Below are 21,834 nucleotides of genomic sequence, written 5' to 3'. Positions count from 1 at the left end.
GTATAAGACAGCACATAGTGATCTAAAAGGATCCCTATGCGCTGACTAAATGAATGGAGAGGAGTGCATGACGCTGATTGGTCAGTGTCATACACTCCTCTGTACAACGCCCACTTGGTCTAAAGTAAAAATACGCCCACTTGGGCATTAAGCAACTCATTAGCATAAATCTAAAATCACTAATAAAGTGGTTTAAAATAGATTGTTTTTTTAAATAAAAAGCATTACTGTCACCTACATTATAGCGCCTATCTCCTTATGTAGGAGATAGGGCACTTATAATGTGGTGACAGAGCCTCTTTAAGGTCCAAACTAGCTTGGTCATTAAGGGGTTAAAAATAAACCACCAAACCCTTCATTCTTGACAAATGAGCTGTTGAGCAGTAAGGGGCTTTTCTTGGACAGGAGCCTTCTGCTGTCTATGTTTGCCCATGTAACCAACATTTCTAGTACAATTTTTTATTATTTTGCCTTTTTCATTAGTTATTTTTAGACAAATATTCTACCCATTCAGGAAATCAAATATATTTTAAATCAGTTGCATTTATAAAACACAAATGATATTGTGATTATACTTTTCATTATAAAACAAAGAGCTATCTGAAAAAAGTGAACATTCTATAATTTAACAATTTTTTTTTACTAATTATGTCCTCAGCCTGTGCACTTGATTAAATAAATATTGTATGATTTCTAAAGATAAACTGTATTAACAAACAGCGTTTTTAACATTCATGAGATTGATTTGGTGTTTACCTCTTTTTTATCTTAAAAAAAAGTTTAAAAGCAATTCTACTGGCAAAACATTGGCCCTGTTCACATCACGTTTACATCACATCACGTTTTTACCCTTCACTTAGGATGTACATTGGGAAAGCTCCCAACGTACATGGTAAGGGTATGTTCACACGGCCAAATTTCAGACGTATACGAGGCGTATTATGCCTCGTTTTACGTCTGAAAATACGGCTCCAATACGTCGGCAAACATCTGCCCATTCATTTGAATGGGTTTGCCGACGTACTGTGCAGACGACCTGTTATTTACGCGTCGTCGTTTGACAGCTGTCAAACGACGACGCGTAAAAATACAGCCTCGTCAAAAGAAGTGCAGGACACTTCTTTGGACGTTTTTGGAGCTGTTTTCTCATAGACTCCAATGAAAACAGCTCCAAAAACGGACGTAAAAAACGGCGCGAAAACGGCGCGAAAAATGCGAGTTGGTAAAAAAACGTCTGAAAAGCAGGGTCTGTTTTCCCTTGAAAACAGCTCTGGATTTTCAGACGTTTTTGTTGACTACGTGTGAACATACCCTCACTGTGTCCACAGGGCTCTATTAGCCCGGCAAAGGCCAAAAGAGTGTCCTTTTGCCCTCCGTCAGGCTGGTATACCTTTTTTTCAGAATAAAATAACGTAGTATACTACGCTATTCCATCCTGAGAGAACCCACAAAAAAAGTATACTGCGTAGTAAATGTTTTTTTTAACATGGGAGCCTATTTGTAATTGATGCCACTGTATGTAACACGTATGTAACACGTAGGAGGCAGAGTTCTAATTTATAACGTGACAGCAAGAGTCCACTTAGCCCGCCGCCATTTTCTGGAGTGTGGATTGCGTCAGTGCTGCACTTACCGCCGGGACGAGACTTGTCTGGAATGGAATGGAGCCTTGGGCCAGCAACAGCATTTCTGACAGAGAGAGACAGTAGTAACCGTGTCAGGCAGGCTGCTGAATAAGTACTGCGGGAGAGAGGGAGTTAAAGAGGCTCTGTCCCCACATTATAAGTGCCCTATCTCCTACATAATGAGATCGGTGCCATAATGTTAAACATATACCTCAGGGAGCTTCCACAGGACTGTAATCCTCGGGAAGAGCATCAGATGGCGCTTGGCCCTGTGGGTTCTGGCCCTGGGGAAGCCCCTGACTGGACTGTCCATATATGGACAGTGCTGTCAGGGACTTTCAACTATGGAGTACCCAGCCAGAGCATCGTTTGAACTCTGGCCAGGGACTTCGGGACTGGAGAAGCCCTGACGTTACTGTCCACATATGGACAGTGACGTCACGGGCTTCTCCAGTCTCAGAGTTCCTGGTCAAATTGCTTCCCAAGCTTTGGCCAGGGATTCCCTAGATTAAAGTCCCCGACATCACTGTCCATATATGGAGTATCAGAATCCCTGGCCAGAGTGTTGCCGACGCCCTGACTGGGTATTCTGGCATCTTCAAGCTCCTAACATCATATATGGACAGTGAAGTCAAGGGCTTTCCAAAGACAGGAGTCCAAGGCCAGAGAGCTTGCGTTGCTCTGGCCGGGGACTCTGTAGCTGAAACAGTGTTTGGACAGTGACTTCAGGGGCTTCACTGGGCGCTGTGTACTATAAATATTTTTCTTTATAATGTCGGTGAAACTGGAAGTACAAGAGGTGTAGCTAGTGGGGGGACAGGGAGGTTGTGGCTCCAGGCCAACTGAGATTGTGGGGCCCAGGGGCAGGCTGGGCCAGTCCCCCAGCGGTGGCATGTTTCTGGTTCAACTGTATTTGCATCGTCAGGACGCAAATACAGTTGAACCCAATACTGGAGCGCACAGCCAATGGCTCCCTGCTCCAGCATGCACTGTAACGCTGGCCGTGAGCGCCTCAGCACAGACAGGCGCGCTACACAGACTGGAGGAGCAGAGAGATATCCACTCGTCGTGGGAAGGGGGTTAGGTGTTTTTTTTCTTTCTTATTAGGCACTATGGGGGCATTATACTGCATAGGGGCAGCTATGGAGGAATTATACTGTATGAGGCAAGAGTGGGCAGACGATAGTGTCAGGGAAGTGTCTTTTTCTTAGTCTACTGACCGACTCGGTGCCAGACCTCATAGGGATATCTGTTCGGTAAAGCAGGAATGTGATAATTTTCTGTTTTCCAGTTTCTTTGTATATCACATTGCAAGTGTATACTGCTAATTGCAGCATCTCTTTGTACCAATGCTTGAATTCCGTCGGATACCGTCCGGATGGTTTCAGCATTTGGTCATTGAAATCTACTGCCCCCATGTACTTGCTATATTTAACATCACAGAGTGGCTTTTCAGCTTGTGAATTTCTTCGACTAAGAGCCACTGGGACTGAGGAATTATCGTGAATTGTGCAGAGTTAAAAAAACATTTTCTAATCTCTGTATTTAACAGCCACCAGTTCAGAGCTGCATAGAGAAACAGACACTCCCCTGTTTAGCTGAGTTTTCACAAGTAAATCTGGGAAGTCACTCCTGCTTTTTTTAATTGTCCCACAAGACTTTGTATCTTTTTTATATGTGTTCGAACCACCCCTCTTCTACTCTCCTATCCTTTTCCACATCTATGTAACACGTAGGAGGCAGAGTTCTAATTTATAACGTGACAGCAAGAGTCCACTTAGCCCGCCGCCATTTTCTGGAGTGTGGATTGCGTCAGTGCTGCACTTACCGCCGGGACGAGACTTGTCTGGAATGGAATGGAGCCTTGGGCCAGCAACAGCATTTCTGACAGAGAGAGACAGTAGTAACCGTGTCAGGCAGGCTGCTGAATAAGTACTGCGGGAGAGAGGGAGTTAAAGAGGCTCTGTCCCCACATTATAAGTGCCCTATCTCCTACATAATGAGATCGGTGCTATAATGTAGGTAACAGCAGTGTTTTTTATTTAGAAAAACTGTAAGTCACACATAAACGTTACCAAAGTTTCGGGATTGTGAATAGACATCCCGTCCTGGTTGGACATGATGTCTATTCACTGTCAAGACACTTCAGTAATGTTAATGTGGGTGTAAGTGACAGCACACGCTGTGCTAATTACATGAATGGAAAGAAGTGTATGATGCTGATTGGTCAGCGTCATACACTTCCCTCCACAACGCCCACTTGGTCAAAAGTAAAAACACACCCAGTTGGGCATTAAGAAAGTCATTTGCATAAAGCTAAAATCGCTCATAACTTGAAAAATGATAGTTTTTCTAAATAAAAAACACTGCTGTTACCTACATTATAGCGCCGATCTCATTATGTAAGAGATACGGTAACACACCACTGTGAAATAGCCTCACCGTGAATTAAAAAATATTAAACAAAAAACACTGAGTCATTATGATAAATATATCTCAGTGTTTATAACAATATTTGTCTGGAACCAGCATATATCCTGGGCACAACAATAGTACAATCCCCAAGTAGAACACAAGTGTCCGAAGAAAAATCGGATCTCCTAGTGCTGGGTGTAACACAATGTTACTGTCCCCTATGCAAACATTCCATATACAATAAAACGACCCTACGCGTTTCAGATACTCATCCTCAGGGGTCCGTATCTTGGTAACTCTGGCCTCATCACCAGCGATAATAGTATTCAACAGCAGATATTCTGCTGTGCGTCACGGGAAGATGCACGTATCGATGTCAACGGCATACTCCATTACAGCCACTGGGTTACTATAAACACCTAAACTCCACCCCTCGTATTAGGCGGCGAACATGAACTGACCAACCACAACACCCTCTCGATTCGTGACACCTGCCCATGTGACCCCCCGCCGTCAGCTGACAGCCAGGGGTCATCATCGGCCGCATCATGCCGAACGCGCAGGCGCAGTAGAAGCCAAGGACGTGTCGCCCGGACTGCCATGCACGAGGAAGGTAAGCGCAAAACGATAATATATTTTATTGAGTATGTCTTGCGGGACAGTTACCCACCGCAAGCGGACTACCTCATAAAGCAACTCTAAAGTAAATGAACACATATAGGGTTGACAAGATTACTGAGTCCCTCACATTAAGAAAAACTGACAATTGATCTCTTTATATGTCGACTGGCCAATATGGCCATCTCAAAAAATGGTAAATTATGCAAATAGACAACCCAAGGTAAAGGTTGGACACCTAAAGAGGGAAGGTTTTGCATATTAAATAAAACATGTATAATTAGTCTGCTCGTTTAAACCCGCTGGTTGTATACATGCCAGTCTATGGATCCATTGGGCTTCTTTACGTAAAATAAGGTTATCCCAGTCACCTCCTCTTTTAGGGGGTCTAATGAGTTCAATTGCTTGAAACTTTAAACATGCTGCCTGGCCTTGATGTTTAGCATGCACATGCTTGGATAATGGGGTGTCCCTAACATGGATAATATCTCCCACATGCTCCCTAATCCGGCGTCGAAATTGTCGTGATGTTTTGCCCACATAATTCAGGGGGCATGGGCATGTAATTAGGTAAACCACTCCCGCTGTCTTGCAATTGACAAAATCCCGAATGTTGTATTTTTTCTGTGTTGCAACACTGGTGAAACTATTCCCTTTGAAAATGAAATCACAAGCTTTACAGCTACCACATCTAAAAGTGCCTGGTATTTGTCTATCCAGCCACGTACCCCTGGGTGTAATGGGGTCAAAACAACTGTGCATGACTCTGTCCCTGATGTTTTTCCCTCTCCGATACGTGACAGAAGGCCACTGTGTGATCTGATCTACCAAATCTGTATCAGAACTGAGAATACGCCAATACCTTTTCAGGATCTGCATAATATCATTTTGTTTGGAATCATAGGTGCCTATGAGTCTCGTAACTTGTTCTTCTTTTCGTTTTTTAGGGACCAGGAGACATTGTCTGTCTGCATCCCTTGCTCCCTCATAGGCCTTCCTAATGACACTCTTGGGGAAACCTCTATCCTTCAATCTTGTTTTGAGTTCCTGGGCCTGGCACTCAAAATCACCCATAGAGCTACAATTCCTGCGTACTCTCATAAATTGGCCTTTTGGAATGCCACGTTTGAGGGGATAAGGATGACAACTATTCCATTGCAAGAAACTATTGGTTGCTGTTTCTTTCCGATATACCTTTGTACGAATTGTACCTTCTTCTGTTTTTATAATTTTCAAATCCAGAAAAGACAATTCTTTTTCACTGATCTCGCATGTGAATTTTAGCCCTACATCATTTTTGTTGAGGGCTGCTACAAAACTATGGAACTCATCCGCTGTGGAGTTCCAGAGAATCAGCACGTCATCAATATATCTAATCCATAATCCAACGGATGAAGTCCATTTAGCCAGTTTGTCCCCAAAGACAATTGTCTCCTCCCACCAGCCAAGAAATAGATTTGCATAGGTGGGAGCAGCAGGACTCCCCATTGCAGTACCACATTGCTGATGAAAGATCTTGTCTTCAAAGATAAATATATTTTTTTCAAGAACAAACTGTAGTAACTGCAATCGCTTTGTAACCCAATTTGTGAGGTATGGATGAATACAACGCCTCAACATCCAGGCTAGCCAAGAGTGTGTCTTTCTCCATTTCTTTGGAGAAAGACACACTCTTGGCTAGCCTGGATGTTGAGGCGTTGTATTCATCCATACCTCACAAATTGGGTTACAAAGCGATCGAGTACTATCTGGGATCAAGAGGTACTCAGTTTGCAGCCCATAACCAGTTTGTTTTGCAGTTACTACAGTTTGTTCTTGAAAAAAATATATTTATCTTTGAAGACAAGATCTTTCATCAGCAATGTGGTACTGCAATGGGGAGTCCTGCTGCTCCCACCTATGCAAATCTATTTCTTGGCTGGTGGGAGGAGACAATTGTCTTTGGGGACAAACTGGCTAAATGGACTTCATCCGTTGGATTATGGATTAGATATATTGATGACGTGCTGATTCTCTGGAACTCCACAGCGGATGAGTTCCATAGTTTTGTAGCAGCCCTCAACAAAAATGATGTAGGGCTAAAATTCACATGCGAGATCAGTGAAAAAGAATTGTCTTTTCTGGATTTGAAAATTATAAAAACAGAAGAAGGTACAATTCGTACAAAGGTATATCGGAAAGAAACAGCAACCAATAGTTTCTTGCAATGGAATAGTTGTCATCCTTATCCCCTCAAACGTGGCATTCCAAAAGGCCAATTTATGAGAGTACGCAGGAATTGTAGCTCTATGGGTGATTTTGAGTGCCAGGCCCAGGAACTCAAAACAAGATTGAAGGATAGAGGTTTCCCCAAGAGTGTCATTAGGAAGGCCTATGAGGGAGCAAGGGATGCAGACAGACAATGTCTCCTGGTCCCTAAAAAACGAAAAGAAGAACAAGTTACGAGACTCATAGGCACCTATGATTCCAAACAAAATGATATTATGCAGATCCTGAAAAGGTATTGGCGTATTCTCAGTTCTGATACAGATTTGGTAGATCAGATCACACAGTGGCCTTCTGTCACGTATCGGAGAGGGAAAAACATCAGGGACAGAGTCATGCACAGTTGTTTTGACCCCATTACACCCAGGGGTACGTGGCTGGATAGACAAATACCAGGCACTTTTAGATGTGGTAGCTGTAAAGCTTGTGATTTCATTTTCAAAGGGAATAGTTTCACCAGTGTTGCAACACAGAAAAAATACAACATTCGGGATTTTGTCAATTGCAAGACAGCGGGAGTGGTTTACCTAATTACATGCCCATGCCCCCTGAATTATGTGGGCAAAACATCACGACAATTTCGACGCCGGATTAGGGAGCATGTTGGAGATATTATCCATGTTAGGGACACCCCATTATCCAAGCATGTGCATGCTAAACATCAAGGCCAGGCAGCATGTTTAAAGTTTCAAGCAATTGAACTCATTAGACCCCCTAAAAGAGGAGGTGACTGGGATAACCTTATTTTACGTAAAGAAGCCCAATGGATCCATAGACTGGCATGTATACAACCAGCGGGTTTAAACGAGCAGACTAATTATACATGTTTTATTTAATATGCAAAACCTTCCCTCTTTAGGTGTCCAACCTTTACCTTGGGTTGTCTATTTGCATAATTTACCATTTTTTGAGATGGCCATATTGGCCAGTCGACATATAAAGAGATCAATTGTCAGTTTTTCTTAATGTGAGGGACTCAGTAATCTTGTCAACCCTATATGTGTTCATTTACTTTAGAGTTGCTTTATGAGGTAGTCCGCTTGCGGTGGGTAACTGTCCCGCAAGACATACTCAATAAAATATATTATCGTTTTGCGCTTACCTTCCTCGTGCATGGCAGTCCGGGCGACACGTCCTTGGCTTCTACTGCGCCTGCGCGTTCGGCATGATGCGGCCGATGATGACCCCTGGCTGTCAGCTGACGGCGGGGGGTCACATGGGCAGGTGTCACGAATCGAGAGGGTGTTGTGGTTGGTCAGTTCATGTTCGCCGCCTAATACGAGGGGTGGAGTTTAGGTGTTTATAGTAACCCAGTGGCTGTAATGGAGTATGCCGTTGACATCGATACGTGCATCTTCCCGTGACGCACAGCAGAATATCTGCTGTTGAATACTATTATCGCTGGTGATGAGGCCAGAGTTACCAAGATACGGACCCCTGAGGATGAGTATCTGAAACGCGTAGGGTCGTTTTATTGTATATGGAATGTTTGCATAGGGGACAGTAACATTGTGTTACACCCAGCACTAGGAGATCCGATTTTTCTTCGGACACTTGTGTTCTACTTGGGGATTGTACTATTGTTGTGCCCAGGATATATGCTGGTTCCAGACAAATATTGTTATAAACACTGAGATATATTTATCATAATGACTCAGTGTTTTTTGTTTAATACATTTTTTAATTCACGGTGAGGCTATTTCACAGTGGTGTGTTACCCCTGTTTTTAAATGAGTTACTAATAAAAGGTATTTTTTACTCAGTTGTCACTTCAGTGAACCATATAATAATTTTTTCATATTGTGGGAGCACAATTAGATTTATATCAAGTTATACAGTGAATTCATTGTAAGAGATACGGCACTTATAATGTGGGGACAGAGCCTCTTTAAGTGAAAGCTCTTGAAGCTGCTGCCTGCCTCTGTACAGGCAGCAGCTTCAGCAAAAACTGAAATTCTAATAATTATTTTTTTTATTCTTAAGCATGTGAACCACAATTTTCTCTCGCTCCCTACAGAGCCAAAGCCAGGCTAGTTGTATCTTTTCTTTACAGACATCTTTTTCCCTCTCTGCTTCTTCCTCTTAAAGGAAATCTTAAAGTTTGTGCTGACCTATCTGAGGGCAGCATAAAGTAGTAGCAGACATCCTGATACCAGCCGTGGCTCAATCACTTTGCAATAATCAGTAGTTCTCATAAAATTCACTTTATCTCCTGCAGCGCAAGCCAAGTCTTTTAATGAGCTGTGGCTAGCCCCGCCCATCAACCATTGATTGACAGTTTTCCCTCTATGCACGGTATGGGGAGAAATCTGTCAATCAGCCTCAGGAGGGCAGGGGCAACTGCATCTCATAAATATGCTCGACTGGCACTGCAAGAGTTAAAGTGAATTTTATGAAAACTAATTATTATTGCAAAGTAAGTGACCCACTCAGGGTGTCTGTTACTACTTTATGCTACCCTCAGATAGGGCAGTATAAATCTGGTGACAAAGCCTCCATCATAACGCCCATGCCGAGATGTGCCTCATCCCCTGCTCCCTTACCCCACAGAGCTCCTGCTGTATTTAGTCTGCACCATGCCATTGCTCCCTTACCCTTACCCTTACAGGGGTCCTGCTACATTGTCCTTGATTCTCCTTGCCCCTTGGGGCACATTGTGTAGTACATATCTGTGTTTGACGCTGGCTGTGTACCTCAATAGTAGTTGCATGCACAGGTTCACCCATCTCTCCGCTACTGCTGCAACTAGCACTTTGCACTACATGGTTGGTAGATTGCCTTGGATTTTTTGGGGCTTTTTATGTGGCTGTCATGATCAGAGTCACCAGAGCTAGCAGTTAATTTGTCACTTGACATCCTCCTCAGACCCCTTTCGTCGATGAGTTGTTTACGTCCACAAGATCCCCTTTCGCTTGATGTTTTTTCTCGATCACACCATTCTCAGTATCCTTTTGACACTGTTGCATGAGAAAACCCCACAAAGTTAGGCTAGTATAGAACCGATGACCATGCCTGTTCGAAGTCGCTCAAATCATTAGATTTTCCCATTCTAATGTGGAATCACACAGAAAACTTGCATAGATAGATATATAGATAGATATAAGAGATAGATATAGATAGATGATAGATAGATAGATAGATAGATAGATAGATAGATAGATAGATAGATAGATAGATAGATAGATAGATAGATAGATAGATAGATAGATAGATAGATCCTAATTGGTTTGAATATTGGAAATTTTGTGAGCATATGTGCACATTGATAGTTGATGTGGACAACTCTGAACTAACAGAACAAAAGAAAACTGTAGGCTTTTGAACCATTTTCTATATAAGTACTTTAAAAAAAACTATACGTTTTCAAAATGTTTACATCCACTGAAGTATATTTCATATATTTCTGTTATTTCTCTTTTTAAAATGCAAAACAATAACATGATTTTGAAATTTATATTTTTTTCGTTACAGATGAGATTTATGTAGAAGATTCGATGGATGGCAACCTACCTACTGACAAAACATATTTCACGTCCCACACTTCAGATACATTTACTTCAGAAAACAATAATGTAATTTTTTCAGAAGATGAAACTTCAACATTAAAGCCAGCATCCATCAGTACTATTAAAACATTGCCTGCTTACATCGATTCAAATCTAGTTTTTGTTTCCCCAACTCAAGAACTGCATTCAGATATTGCGACTATATCACATTCCGAAGTTCCTAATGTCTATGAAGAGACTAGTCCCATGTCTATTATTAAACTGTCTGCAGACACTACTCAAGAGTTACCTGGAGAACCAACTCAAGGGATAATCCAAGAAAGTACTCCAGAACCATTACAATTGTTTGACAGAACTATTCAAAACTTTGAAGTATTTGAAGTGACCACTTTGGGAGAAGTAGGGATTCTGGACAAACCCTCTCCAACTATAACAGAAGTTTTTGAAGAAACAGGATCAGCCTTTGAACAATCAACTTTGAGATTAGTAAGAGAAAATGAAAGCCCATCTCCCAAAATTGTTGAAGTAACTGAACAAACTATTAAAGAATTGATTCCACTGTTTGAAGAAACTACACAAATGTCAACCGATTCAAGCACTACTAAAAGCATTCATCAGTATAATGATAATAGTGACTATAGTACCTTGGAGAATTCCACACTTTCTAGTACTACTGTCTTAGAATCAAGTTTCACGTATGTTAGTATTGATAAAGAGAATGACAATGAAGTCATAGGTAGAGAAAAAGAACTGGAAGGAAACATGGCCTCTACACCAAGTTTGGATATTCTCACAAATAATTCTAAAGACTTTTCTTCATTAGAACATTTTACATCTAGCACGGAGCCTTCTGTTGACAAGGGAAAAGAACTTGTTGTGTTTTTTAGCCTACGGGTGACTAATATGCCATTTTCTGATGACCTATTCAATAAGAGTTCCCCAGAATACAGAGCACTTGAACAACAATTTATTCACCTGGTGGGTAAACTTTTATTACTGGAAAGAGAACTGTTTCACATAGCAGGACTATGATATAGCTAGGCTACAATATAGGGTTGTTTTTGTTGGTTTTTTCAGTTTTTGTTAGAGAATTCTTGCCGAGAGCTGATAAGAGAAGGTTTAATATTATTGAAAGCTCAAAATGAAATAGCATGTTAAATGTCATTTACAAAACCATATATAGGAGTAATCATAACTCATGACTCTGACTATTGTAAGTTGTTCTGAAATAGTACAACAACACTACAGTGTATTATGCTTTAAGGAGAATGTATCATTTATGTAACTATTGTTTCATTAAAGGGAACCTGTCACCAGCATTTCACCTATTAAACTAGCAATACTTGGTGGTAGTGGGTGAAAAATCATTTCTATATAACCTATAATTGTCTTCTTAGTCGGCTCTGTAGCTTTAGTATTCATTTTGTTAGTGTTTCCATGCTAATGGGCATAGAAGAGTCATATCTTCGTTTGAAAAGAGTCATATCTTCATTCCTCAAGTCTTTCAGAGTTTACCCCGCCTCCTTACTTTTTATTGACAGCTCCTCGCCTTCCCCCAGCTCACGAAATCCTGCGCTTGCGCATCGATGTCCTGTTCTGTTGCATGCGCACTATCTTAGATGAGATTTCGGCATTCAGGGCGGGCCAGTTTTTTAGCCGAGGGTAGGCCAGTTTTTTAGCCTGGGGCGGGCATAAGAAGAGGAACAAACGAGGCTGCCGTATTATTACTATAAAAGGCGCAAAATGTTTGCAGACTGTTATTTGCGGTCGGAGGAGTTTCGGAGAGGGGATAATGGCAATGAACTTTTGACAGCAGCGGCCAGTGAGGGGTGAGTAGAGTTCAATAGGTGAAATGCTGGTGACAGGTTCCCTTTAATTAGATATTAATATGTAGAAGAGAAATAATATATTCGTTTTTGTTTGTCTTTTCATTTAACTTTATAATCTTAAAAGTTTTTTTGGAGGCTGCTATATTAGTGGACATACATTTATTTTCTGTATTGTCTGTATATCAGAGTTCCTACACTCATTTTTCGGTAGGTAACAGACAGCAGCAGGTAGTACACGGAAAATAAATGAATAGAAACAAACAGACTTTTTGTGTACCAAAGCTTATCAAAATGTGGGAAGGCGACCCTTCACTGGACGTGCATGTATGTGATAATGCGTTAAGGGGTTAAACAAAAGTAATAAGCTGTATAGCTAAGTAACCAGCACTGTATGAGTTTGTTCAAATGATCTCCTTCACTTAGACTGGAGTAATATGCCACAGTCTAAGTAAATGTGGGTCAATGTGTCTAATATGCCTAGAATGTGCCACCCAATGTATCATGCCACCTATGTTCTTTTTCATAAGTTTGGCATAGTTGATGTCCTTTATGTTGACTTCTAAATTCACGTATCTTACAACACCATTGAAAAATCCCCCTCCCCCCCCCCCCTACTTTGCTTTGGCAAATAATTTCCCACAACACTTTTTCCCATTGCTTACATGGTGAACTACTGCCACCAAGTTCAAATATCACAGTTGTACTAATATACAAATAGTAAGACCCTTACAGGCTATACACAGCATAAAAATTATTGCTACAAATATGGTATAGGCTCTTCATAAATACATTCCTAACAATTTCTGTTTATTTTCCAGCATCCTGCCATTCTCCTCTAAATGCATTTGTACCAGAACTATAATACGGAAAATAAATTGGCATTTAAATTGACAAACCACAAAGTACCCGAGTACTGACAGTGAAGACTGTGTTAAAATAAGGCAACTGTTTTTTTTCATTGCAGCTTCTTCCTTATCTTCAAACCAATCTCACAGGATTTAAGCACCTTGAAATCCTTAACTTCAGGAAAGGGAGTGTGATTGTGAACAGCAAACTGAAATTTGCCAAGTCTGTGCCCTATAATGTTACTGAGGCTGTCCATTGTGTATTGGAAGATTTTTGCAATGCTGCAGCACAGTTCCTCAATTTACAGATTGACAGTTATTCACTTGACATTGAGCCAGGTAAGAATACACAAGTACCTAAAATGTTTTAAATGTTGTGTTGGTAAGAAGTAAGTGAAAGACTAGAACCTTCTTGTCAATGCTGCCATTAAAATAAGCAAAACAAAAAATTGTAAGCTGACACTGAAAATAACATGGAAGGTTGGATTGAGAACCTGGTGTTCTATCCAAATCTCAACAGTGGATCATTTTTAACTCTATATTGTCTACCTTTCAGTTCTCCATCTTGCGATTGTTCCCTTAGGAATTAGGCTCCTCTTTAATTAAAGACATAATGCAGCCTAGAGGATGGTATATGTTGTAATGGGTAAAGAGGTAATACAGCCTAGTAGATGGTATATGTTGTAAGAGGTAAAGAGGTAATACAGCCTAGAAGATGGTATATGTTATAAGAGGTAAAGAGATAATACAGCCTAGAAGATGGTATATGTTGTAAGAGGTAAAGAGGTAATACAGCCTAGAAGATGGTATATGTTGTAAGAGGTAAAGCAGTAATACAGCCTAGAAGATGGTACATGTTGTAAGAGGTAAAGAGATAATACAGCCTAGAAGATGGTATATGTTGTAAGAGGTAGAGAGGTAATACAGCCTAGAAGATGGTATATGTTGTAAGAGGTAGAGAGGTAATGCAGCCTAGAAGATGGTATATGTTGTAAGAGGTAATGCAGCCTAGAAGATGGTATATATTGTAAGAGGTAGAGAGGTAATACAGCCTAGAAGATGGTATATATTGTAAGAGGTAAAGAGATAATACAGCCTAGAAGATGGTATATGCTGTAAGAGGTAAAGAGGTAATACAGCCTAGAAGATGGCATATGTTGTAAGAGGTAAAGCGTTAATACAGCCTAGAAGATTGTATATGCTGTAAGAGGTAAAGAGGTAATACAGCCTAGTAGATGGTATATGTTGTAAGAGGTAAAGAGGTAATACAGCCTAGAAGATGGTATATGTTATAAGAGGTAAATAGGTAATACAGCCTAGAAGATGGTATATGTTGTAAGAGGTAAAGAGGTAATACAGCCTAGAAGATGGCAATGTTGTAAGAGGTAAAGAGATAATACAGCCTAGAAGATGGTATATGTTGTAAGAGGTAAAGAGGTAATACAGCCTAGAAGATGGTACATGTTGTAAGAGGTAAAGAGATAATACAGCCTAGAAGATGGTATATGTTGTAAGAGGTAGAGAGGTAATACAGCCTAGAAGATGGTATATGTTGTAAGAGGTAGAGAGGTAATGCAGCCTAGAAGATGGTATATGTTGTAAGAGGTAATGCAGCCTAGAAGATGGTATATATTGTAAGAGGTAGAGAGGTAATACAGCTTAGAAGATGGTATATATTGTAAGAGGTAGAGAGGTAATACAGCCTAGAAGATGGTATATATTGTAAGAGGTAAAGAGATAATACAGCCTAGAAGATGGAATATGTTGTAAGAGGTAATACAGCCTAGAAGATGGTATATATTGTAAGAGGTAAAGAGATAATACAGCCTAGAAGATGGAATATGTTGTAAGAGGTAATACAGCCTAGAAGACTATATATACTATAAGAGGTAAAGATGTAACGCAGCCTAAAATATGGTATATGTTGTAAGAGGTAATGTAGCCTAGAAGATTGTGTATGCTGTAAGATGTAATGAAGTAATAAAGCCTAAAAGTCTGTATATGCTGTCAGAGGTAGAGAGGTAATGCAGCCTAGAAGATTGTATATACTGAAAGTGGTAAAGAGGTAACGCAGCCTAGAAGGTGGTATATGTTGTAAGAGGTAATGCAGCCTAGAAGATGGAATATGCTGTAAGAGGTAAAGAGATAATGCAGCCTAGAAGATGGTATATGCTTTAAGATGTAAAGAAGTAATAAAGCCTAAAAGGCTGTATATGCTGTAAGAGGTACAGTGGTAATACAGCCTAGAAGATGGTATATGTTGTAAGAGGTAAAGCGGTAATACAGCCTAGAAGATGGCATATGTTGTAAGAGGTAAAACGGTAATACAGCCTAGAACAGGGGTCTCAAACTCGGCCGGGTAAGTGGGCCGCATATAGAAAAAATGGGAAGTTGACGGGCCGCATTACTTTCAAATTTGATACAATACAAAATTATTGTTAATCAATTAGTTATTTGAACTACTATAACACTATATTACTAGAATAATAATACTACATTACTATAATAATAGCGCTAGGTTTAAAATTTGAGATATTTCTCCACGTGCTTATTTCAACAATTCAGCTTTCCAGTTTAAGTGTCGCTAAATGCAGTCCGGCGGCTCAGTTAGTACACATGTCAAGATTGGGCAGCCCCTTTTTAGATAGTGCCGCAGTGCCCTCTGTGGATGCTGCCGCAGTGCCCTCTGTGGATGCTGCCGCAGTGCCCTCTGTGGATAATGCAACACACCCCTAGATAAGGCCACAGTGCCCTCTGTAGATAAGGCCACAGTGCCCTCTGTAGATAAGGCCACAGTGCTCGCTGTAGATAAGGCCACAGTGTCCTCTGTAGATAAGGCCACAGTGCCCTCTGTAGATAATGCAACACACCCCTAGATAATGGCAGTGTCCTCTTCAGATACTGTCACACACCCACTTGTAGATAACGCCACAGTGCCCTCTGTAGAGGCTGCCACAGTGCCCTCTGTAGAGGCTGCCACAGTGCCCTCTGTAGAGGCTGCCACAGTGCCCTCTGTAGAGGCTGCCACAGTGCCCTCTGTAGAGGCTGCCAAAGTGCCCTCTGTAGAGGCTGCCCCAGTGCCCTCTGTAGAGGCTGCCCTAGTGCCCTCTGTAGACGCTGCCCCAGTCCCCTCTGTAGAGGCTGCCCCAGTGCCCTCTGTAGAGGCTGCCCCAGTGCCCTCTGTAGAGGCTGCCCCAGTGATGTCAGGGGCTTGCCCAGAGCTGGAGTCCCAGGCAGAGCGCTAGTAGGCTCTTCCTGGGACTCCAGCTGTGCTCCTGACATCACTGGGACTCCTGCTCTGGGGAAGACCCTGACACACTGTCCATATATGGGCAGCGATGTCAGGGAATTCCACAGATCCCGGAGCAGAGCCGACACCAGCGCTCTGCTCGGGACTCCGGCTCTGGGGAAGCCCCAGACATCGCTGTTCATATGTGGACAGCGATGTCAGTCAGGGAATTCCACAGAGTCCAGTTGCAGAGCCGACACCAGCGCTCTGCTCCGCTCTGGGCAAGACCCTGACACACTGTCCATATATGGGCAGCGATGTCAGGGAATTCCACAGAGTCCCGGAGCAGAGCCGACACCAGCGCTCTGCTCGGGACTCCGGCTCTGAGGAAGCCCCAGACATCGCTGTTCATATGTGGACAGCGATGTCAGGGAATTCCACAGAGTCCAGGAGCAGAGCCAACACCAGCGCTCTGCTCTGCTCTGGGCAAGACCCTGACACACTGTCCATATATGGGCAGCGATGTCAGGGAATTCCACAGAGTCCCGGAGCAGAGCCGACACCAGCGCTCAGCTCGGGACTCCGGCCCTGGGGAAGCCCCAGACATCGCTGTTCATATGTGGACAGCGATGTCAGGGAATTCCACAGAGTCCAGGAGCAGAGCCGACACCAGCGATCTGCTCCGCTCTGGGCAAGACCCTGACACACTGTCCATGTATGGGCAGCGATGTCAGGGAATTCCACAGAGTCCAGGAACAGAGCCGACACCAGCGCTCTGCTCCGCTCTGGGCAAGACCCTGACACACTGTCCATATATGGGCAGTGATGTCAGGGAATTCCACAGAGTCCCGGAGCAGAGCCGACACCAGCGCTCTGCTCGGGACTCCGGCTCTGGGGAAGCCCCAGACATCGCTGTTCATATGTGGACAGCGATTTCAGGGAATTCCAGAGTCTCGGAGCAGAGCCGATACTAGCGGCTCTGTGTCCCGCGGGCCGCAGATGACAGCCCCAGGGGCCGCATGTTTGAGACCCCTGGCCTAGAAGATGGTATATGTTGTAAGAGATAAAGCGGTAATACAGCCTAGAAGATGGCATATGTTGTAAGAGGTAAAGAGGTAATACAGCCTAGAAGATGGCATATGTTGTAAGAGGTAAAGCGGTAATACAGCCTAGAAGATGGAATATGTTGTAAGAGGTAAGGAGATAATACAGCCTAGAAGATAGTATATGTTGTAAGAGGTAGAGAGTCAATACAGCCTAGAAGACTATATATACTATAAGAGGTAAAGAGGTAATGCAGCCTAGAAGATGATATGATGTTGTGTCACGGCGTGGGGTGTGGACCCACTGGGCCGTACCGCGTAGCGGGATAGCCATTGGCCAAACAGGTACAGTACAAAGTCTATAGTTCAGAAAGGGTACCTGAGGCTATGTAGACAGTAGCGGTGATTCAGGCTGAAGATAAGGCTCTGGCGGTAGACGGACACCCGGCGGGGTGTGACACAGTAGATGCAGCGGAAGACACAATTTGACTTAGACTCTAGATGGCACCGAGGCACGGTAGCACAGGATACAGGGTACAGGTAGCAGGAACGGGTAACACTGGAAACTGGAAAACACTAGGAGACCATTTGCAAGACAAACTTTAGGTACACAACAACGCTCAGGCACTGTTTAGGGGGCAGAGCCTTTATATAGTCCAGCAGCACTCTGGACTTGATTGCAGATTTCCTTCAATTGTGCACGCACTGGCCCTTCAAGGCTGTGCAGGCGCGCGCGCCCTGCGGGAGACAGTCTCAGATCCACGAAGTGAGTGCCAGCGTCTCACAGAAGGAAGACGCTGCAGGGAACTCACGTGTCCATGGCCGCGGTAGTCGGAGGGTAAGTCAGACCGACGGGCCATGGCCATACACGTTACAGTTTCCCTCCCTCTTACGCCCCCTCTTCTTGGGACCAGAGCGGGAGAGAAACTTCTTCACAAGGACAGGGGCATCGATGTTCTTCTCTGGCTCCCAAGACCTCTCTTCTGGACCGAATCCCCTCCAATCCACCAAATAAAATGTCCTTCCTCCCACTTTCTTGGTGGCCAGTATCTCCCTTACATCGAAAGTCCCAGAGGAGCGGCCAGGAGCCACTGCGGAACTAGGAGTCCTGGAGTAGCGGTTCAGGACCACGGGCTTCAGCAGGGAGACAAGGAAGGAGTTAGGGATCTTGAGGGTAGGAGGCAGCTGAAGCTTGTAAGACACAGGGTTAATCTGTAGCAGGATCTCAAAGGGTCCGTAGAACCTGGGAGCAAAATTTCAGGACGGCACCCTCAGCCGGATATTCCTGGAAGACAGCCAGGCAATTGTACCTGGAAGAAACTTAGGAGGCTCTCGTCTTCTAGTGTCTGCCTTTCTCTTCATGAGGTCTACCCCCAGCAGAATAGAAGATCGGGTCTGTTGCCATATCTGCAGAAAGTCCCTGAAGGTAGAGTCAGCTGCAGGCACCTGGGACATAGTAGAGACAGGAAGAGGTATTCGAGGATGTTGGCCGTAGACGATGAAGAACGGACTGGAGGTGGTGGACTCACTAGTATGGTTATAAGGCTGGGTTCACACGAGCACATTAATGTCCGTAATGGACGAACGTATTTCATCCGGAAGTCCTGGACCGAACTCAGTGCAGGGAGCCGGGCTCCTAGCATCATAGTTATGTACGATGCTAGGAGTCCCTGCCTCTCCGTGGAACTACTGTCCCGTACTGAAAACATGATTACAGTACGGGACAGTTGTCCTGCAGAGAGGCAGGGACTCCTAGCATCGTACATAACTATGATGCTAGGAGCCCGGCTCCCTGCACTGAGTTCGGTCCGGGACTTCCGGCCGAAATACGTCCGTCCTTTACGGACGTTAATGTGCTCGTGTGAACCCAGCCTTATAGGAAAACTCAGCCCACGGGAGCAGCTGCACCCAGTCATCATGCCACCTGGAGACAAAGTGCCGCAGATAGTTCTCCATAATCTGGTTAACCCTCTCGACTTGACCATTGGACTGGGTATGATAGGCTGAGGAGAAGTCCAACTTTACACCGAGGAGACCGCAGAGTGTTCTCCAGAACTTCGAGGTGAACTGGACCCCTCGATCCGAGACAATATGCGGTGGCAAGCCGTGCAGACGGAAGATGTGTTGAACTAAGAGGTCAGCCAGTCGAGCAGCAGAAGGCAGGCCAGTCAGGGGAACAAAATGAACCATTTTAAAAAATCAATCCACCACCATCCAGATCACACTGCATCCTGCAGTGAGAGGCAGATCTGTGACAAAGTCCATAGCAACATGCTGCCAGGGGGCATCGGGCACAGGCAGTGGTTGGAGCAGACCGGCTGGTCTGGAGTGGGCCACTTTGTTTGCTGCGCATACTGTAGAGGAGGAGACAAAGTCCATGACCTCTTTGGGCAGCATGGGCCACCAGAACTGATGGGCAATTAGGTCTCGGGTCTTACGGGCACCCGCGTGACCTGCCAGCTTGTAACTGTGACCCCAGCGAAGGATTCTTCCTCTGTCTGCTAGACGTACAATAGTCCTTCCCGGAGGAATGTCACTAACTTGCAGAGGGTTAACAGAGAAGATGCAAGAAGTATCAATATTATTTTGTGGGGACTCCATAGTATCCTCTGTTTCAAATGACCTAGACAAGGCATCAGCCCTCACATTCTTGTCGGCAGGTCGGTAGTGGAGTACGAACCGGAACCGAGCAAAGAACAACGACCACCTGGCTTGACGAGGATTCAGCCATTGAGTCGTCTGTAGATAGGTCAGGTTCTTGTGGTCCATGAAGACCAGGATAGGATGAGCTGCGCCTTCCAGTAGATGTCTCAACTCCTGTAGGGCCAGCTTGATGGCCAGTGTCTCCCGATCCCCAATCGAGTAGTTGCGCTCTGTGGGAGAAAACAGCTTAGAATAGTAGCCACATACCACTGTCTTGCCTTTCGAACCTCTCTGGAACAAAAGTGCACCGGCACCAACAGAGGAAGCGTCCACCTCTAATGAAAACTGTAGGGATACATCAGGGTGATGAAGAATAGAGGCTGACGTGAAGGCCTTTTTTAAGGTTTTAAATGCGGCTTCTGCTTCTGGAGTCCACACCTTGGCATTTATGCCCTTTTTAGTAAGGGTAGAGATGGGGGCTGTAAATGAAGAGAAGTTGGGAATGAACAGCCGGTAGAAGTTGGCGAATCCCAGGAAGCGTTGTATCGCCCTTAAGCCTTTGGGGCATGGCCATTCCAGGACACCCTTTACCTTCTCAGGGTCCATTTTGAGACCCTGATCGGAGATGATATAGCCCAGGAAGGGTAGGGACTTCTTTTCAAACACGCACTTCTCCAGCTTGGCATAAAGATGATTCTCCCTTAATCGAAGCAACACCAGGCGTACATGACTCTGATGAGTTACAAGATCTGGGGAAAAAATCTAAATGTCATCAAGATACACCACAACACAGACATAGAGGAGATCACGAAAAATGTCATTCACAAATTCTTGAAACACCGCCGGGCATTACACAGGCCGAAGGGCTTGACCAGATATTCGTAGTGTCCATCACGTGTATTAAATGCAGTCTTCCAGTCGTCACCCTGACAAATCCGGATTAAATTGTAGGCCCCCCACAGGACTAGTTTATAAAAAAAAATTGCCCCCGTCTGCGATCAAACAGTTCTGAAATCAAAGGCAATGGGTACCTGTTCTTCACCGTGATCTGGTTGAGGTCCCGGTAGTCAATGCTGGGTCAGAGGGATCCATCCTTCTTCTTGACAAAGAAAAACCCGGCTTTGATGAGGATTTACGTATGAAGCCCCTCTCCAGATTCTCCTTAATGTAGGCTGACATAGACTGGGGCTCAGGCAAGGAGAGAGGGTATACTCTACCGCGAGGAGGGGACGAATCAGGAACCAACACGATAGGGCAATCATATGCTCGATGTGGTGGCAATGTCTCTGCTTCCTTCTCGTTGAAGACATCTGAGAACAGAGAGTAACAAGGAGGCAACCGTGCCAATGACTGATGCGAAGGAGACTGAGGCGGATGGATATGTACCAGACAGATGTCGAGACACTTGGGACTTGGGAACCTCTCCAGAGTTCCAATCCAGTACTGGGGCATGTAGATGGTGCCAAGGCAAACCCAGCAGCGTGGGGTTGACGGCCTTCGGCAGGACAAACAGGGAGATGAGTTCAGAGTGAAGAACTCCCACTTGGAGTCTTAACGGCTTGGTCACAGACAAAACTGGGTCAGGCAAAGGCAGTCCATCAAACAAGGCAACGATCAATGGCCTTTCCAGCAGAACAGTGGGCAACTGACGAAGATCCATAAGGTCTTGGCAGATGAAATTGGCTGCAGAGCCAGAGTCCAGGTAGGCAGAGACCGGCTGGGGCCTCTTGCCAGCGACGATGTTCACATGAATGAACAGTTTGGAGGAGAGTTCTCTATTAAATGCAGTATTGCCTAGGGTTGTCTCTCAAACCAA

General features: G+C 44.0%; 1 protein-coding gene across 1 annotated transcript in view; it reads left to right on the top strand.

The window, feature by feature from the left end:
- Positions 1 to 21,834, top strand: part of IMPG1 (interphotoreceptor matrix proteoglycan 1) — a 286,271-nt gene that overhangs the window by 229,067 nt on the left and 35,370 nt on the right. Inside the window, exons 13-14 of the mRNA XM_075863690.1 lie at positions 10,395 to 11,407; positions 13,223 to 13,442. Of these exons, the coding sequence (XP_075719805.1) occupies positions 10,395 to 11,407; positions 13,223 to 13,442 (1,233 nt within the window). The remainder of the gene's footprint in view (positions 1 to 10,394; positions 11,408 to 13,222; positions 13,443 to 21,834) is intronic.

This window comes from Rhinoderma darwinii, chromosome 4 (genome assembly GCF_050947455.1).
Source record: "Rhinoderma darwinii isolate aRhiDar2 chromosome 4, aRhiDar2.hap1, whole genome shotgun sequence".
NCBI lineage: Eukaryota > Metazoa > Chordata > Amphibia > Anura > Rhinodermatidae > Rhinoderma > Rhinoderma darwinii.
This window is presented reverse-complemented; position numbering and strand designations above follow the sequence as displayed.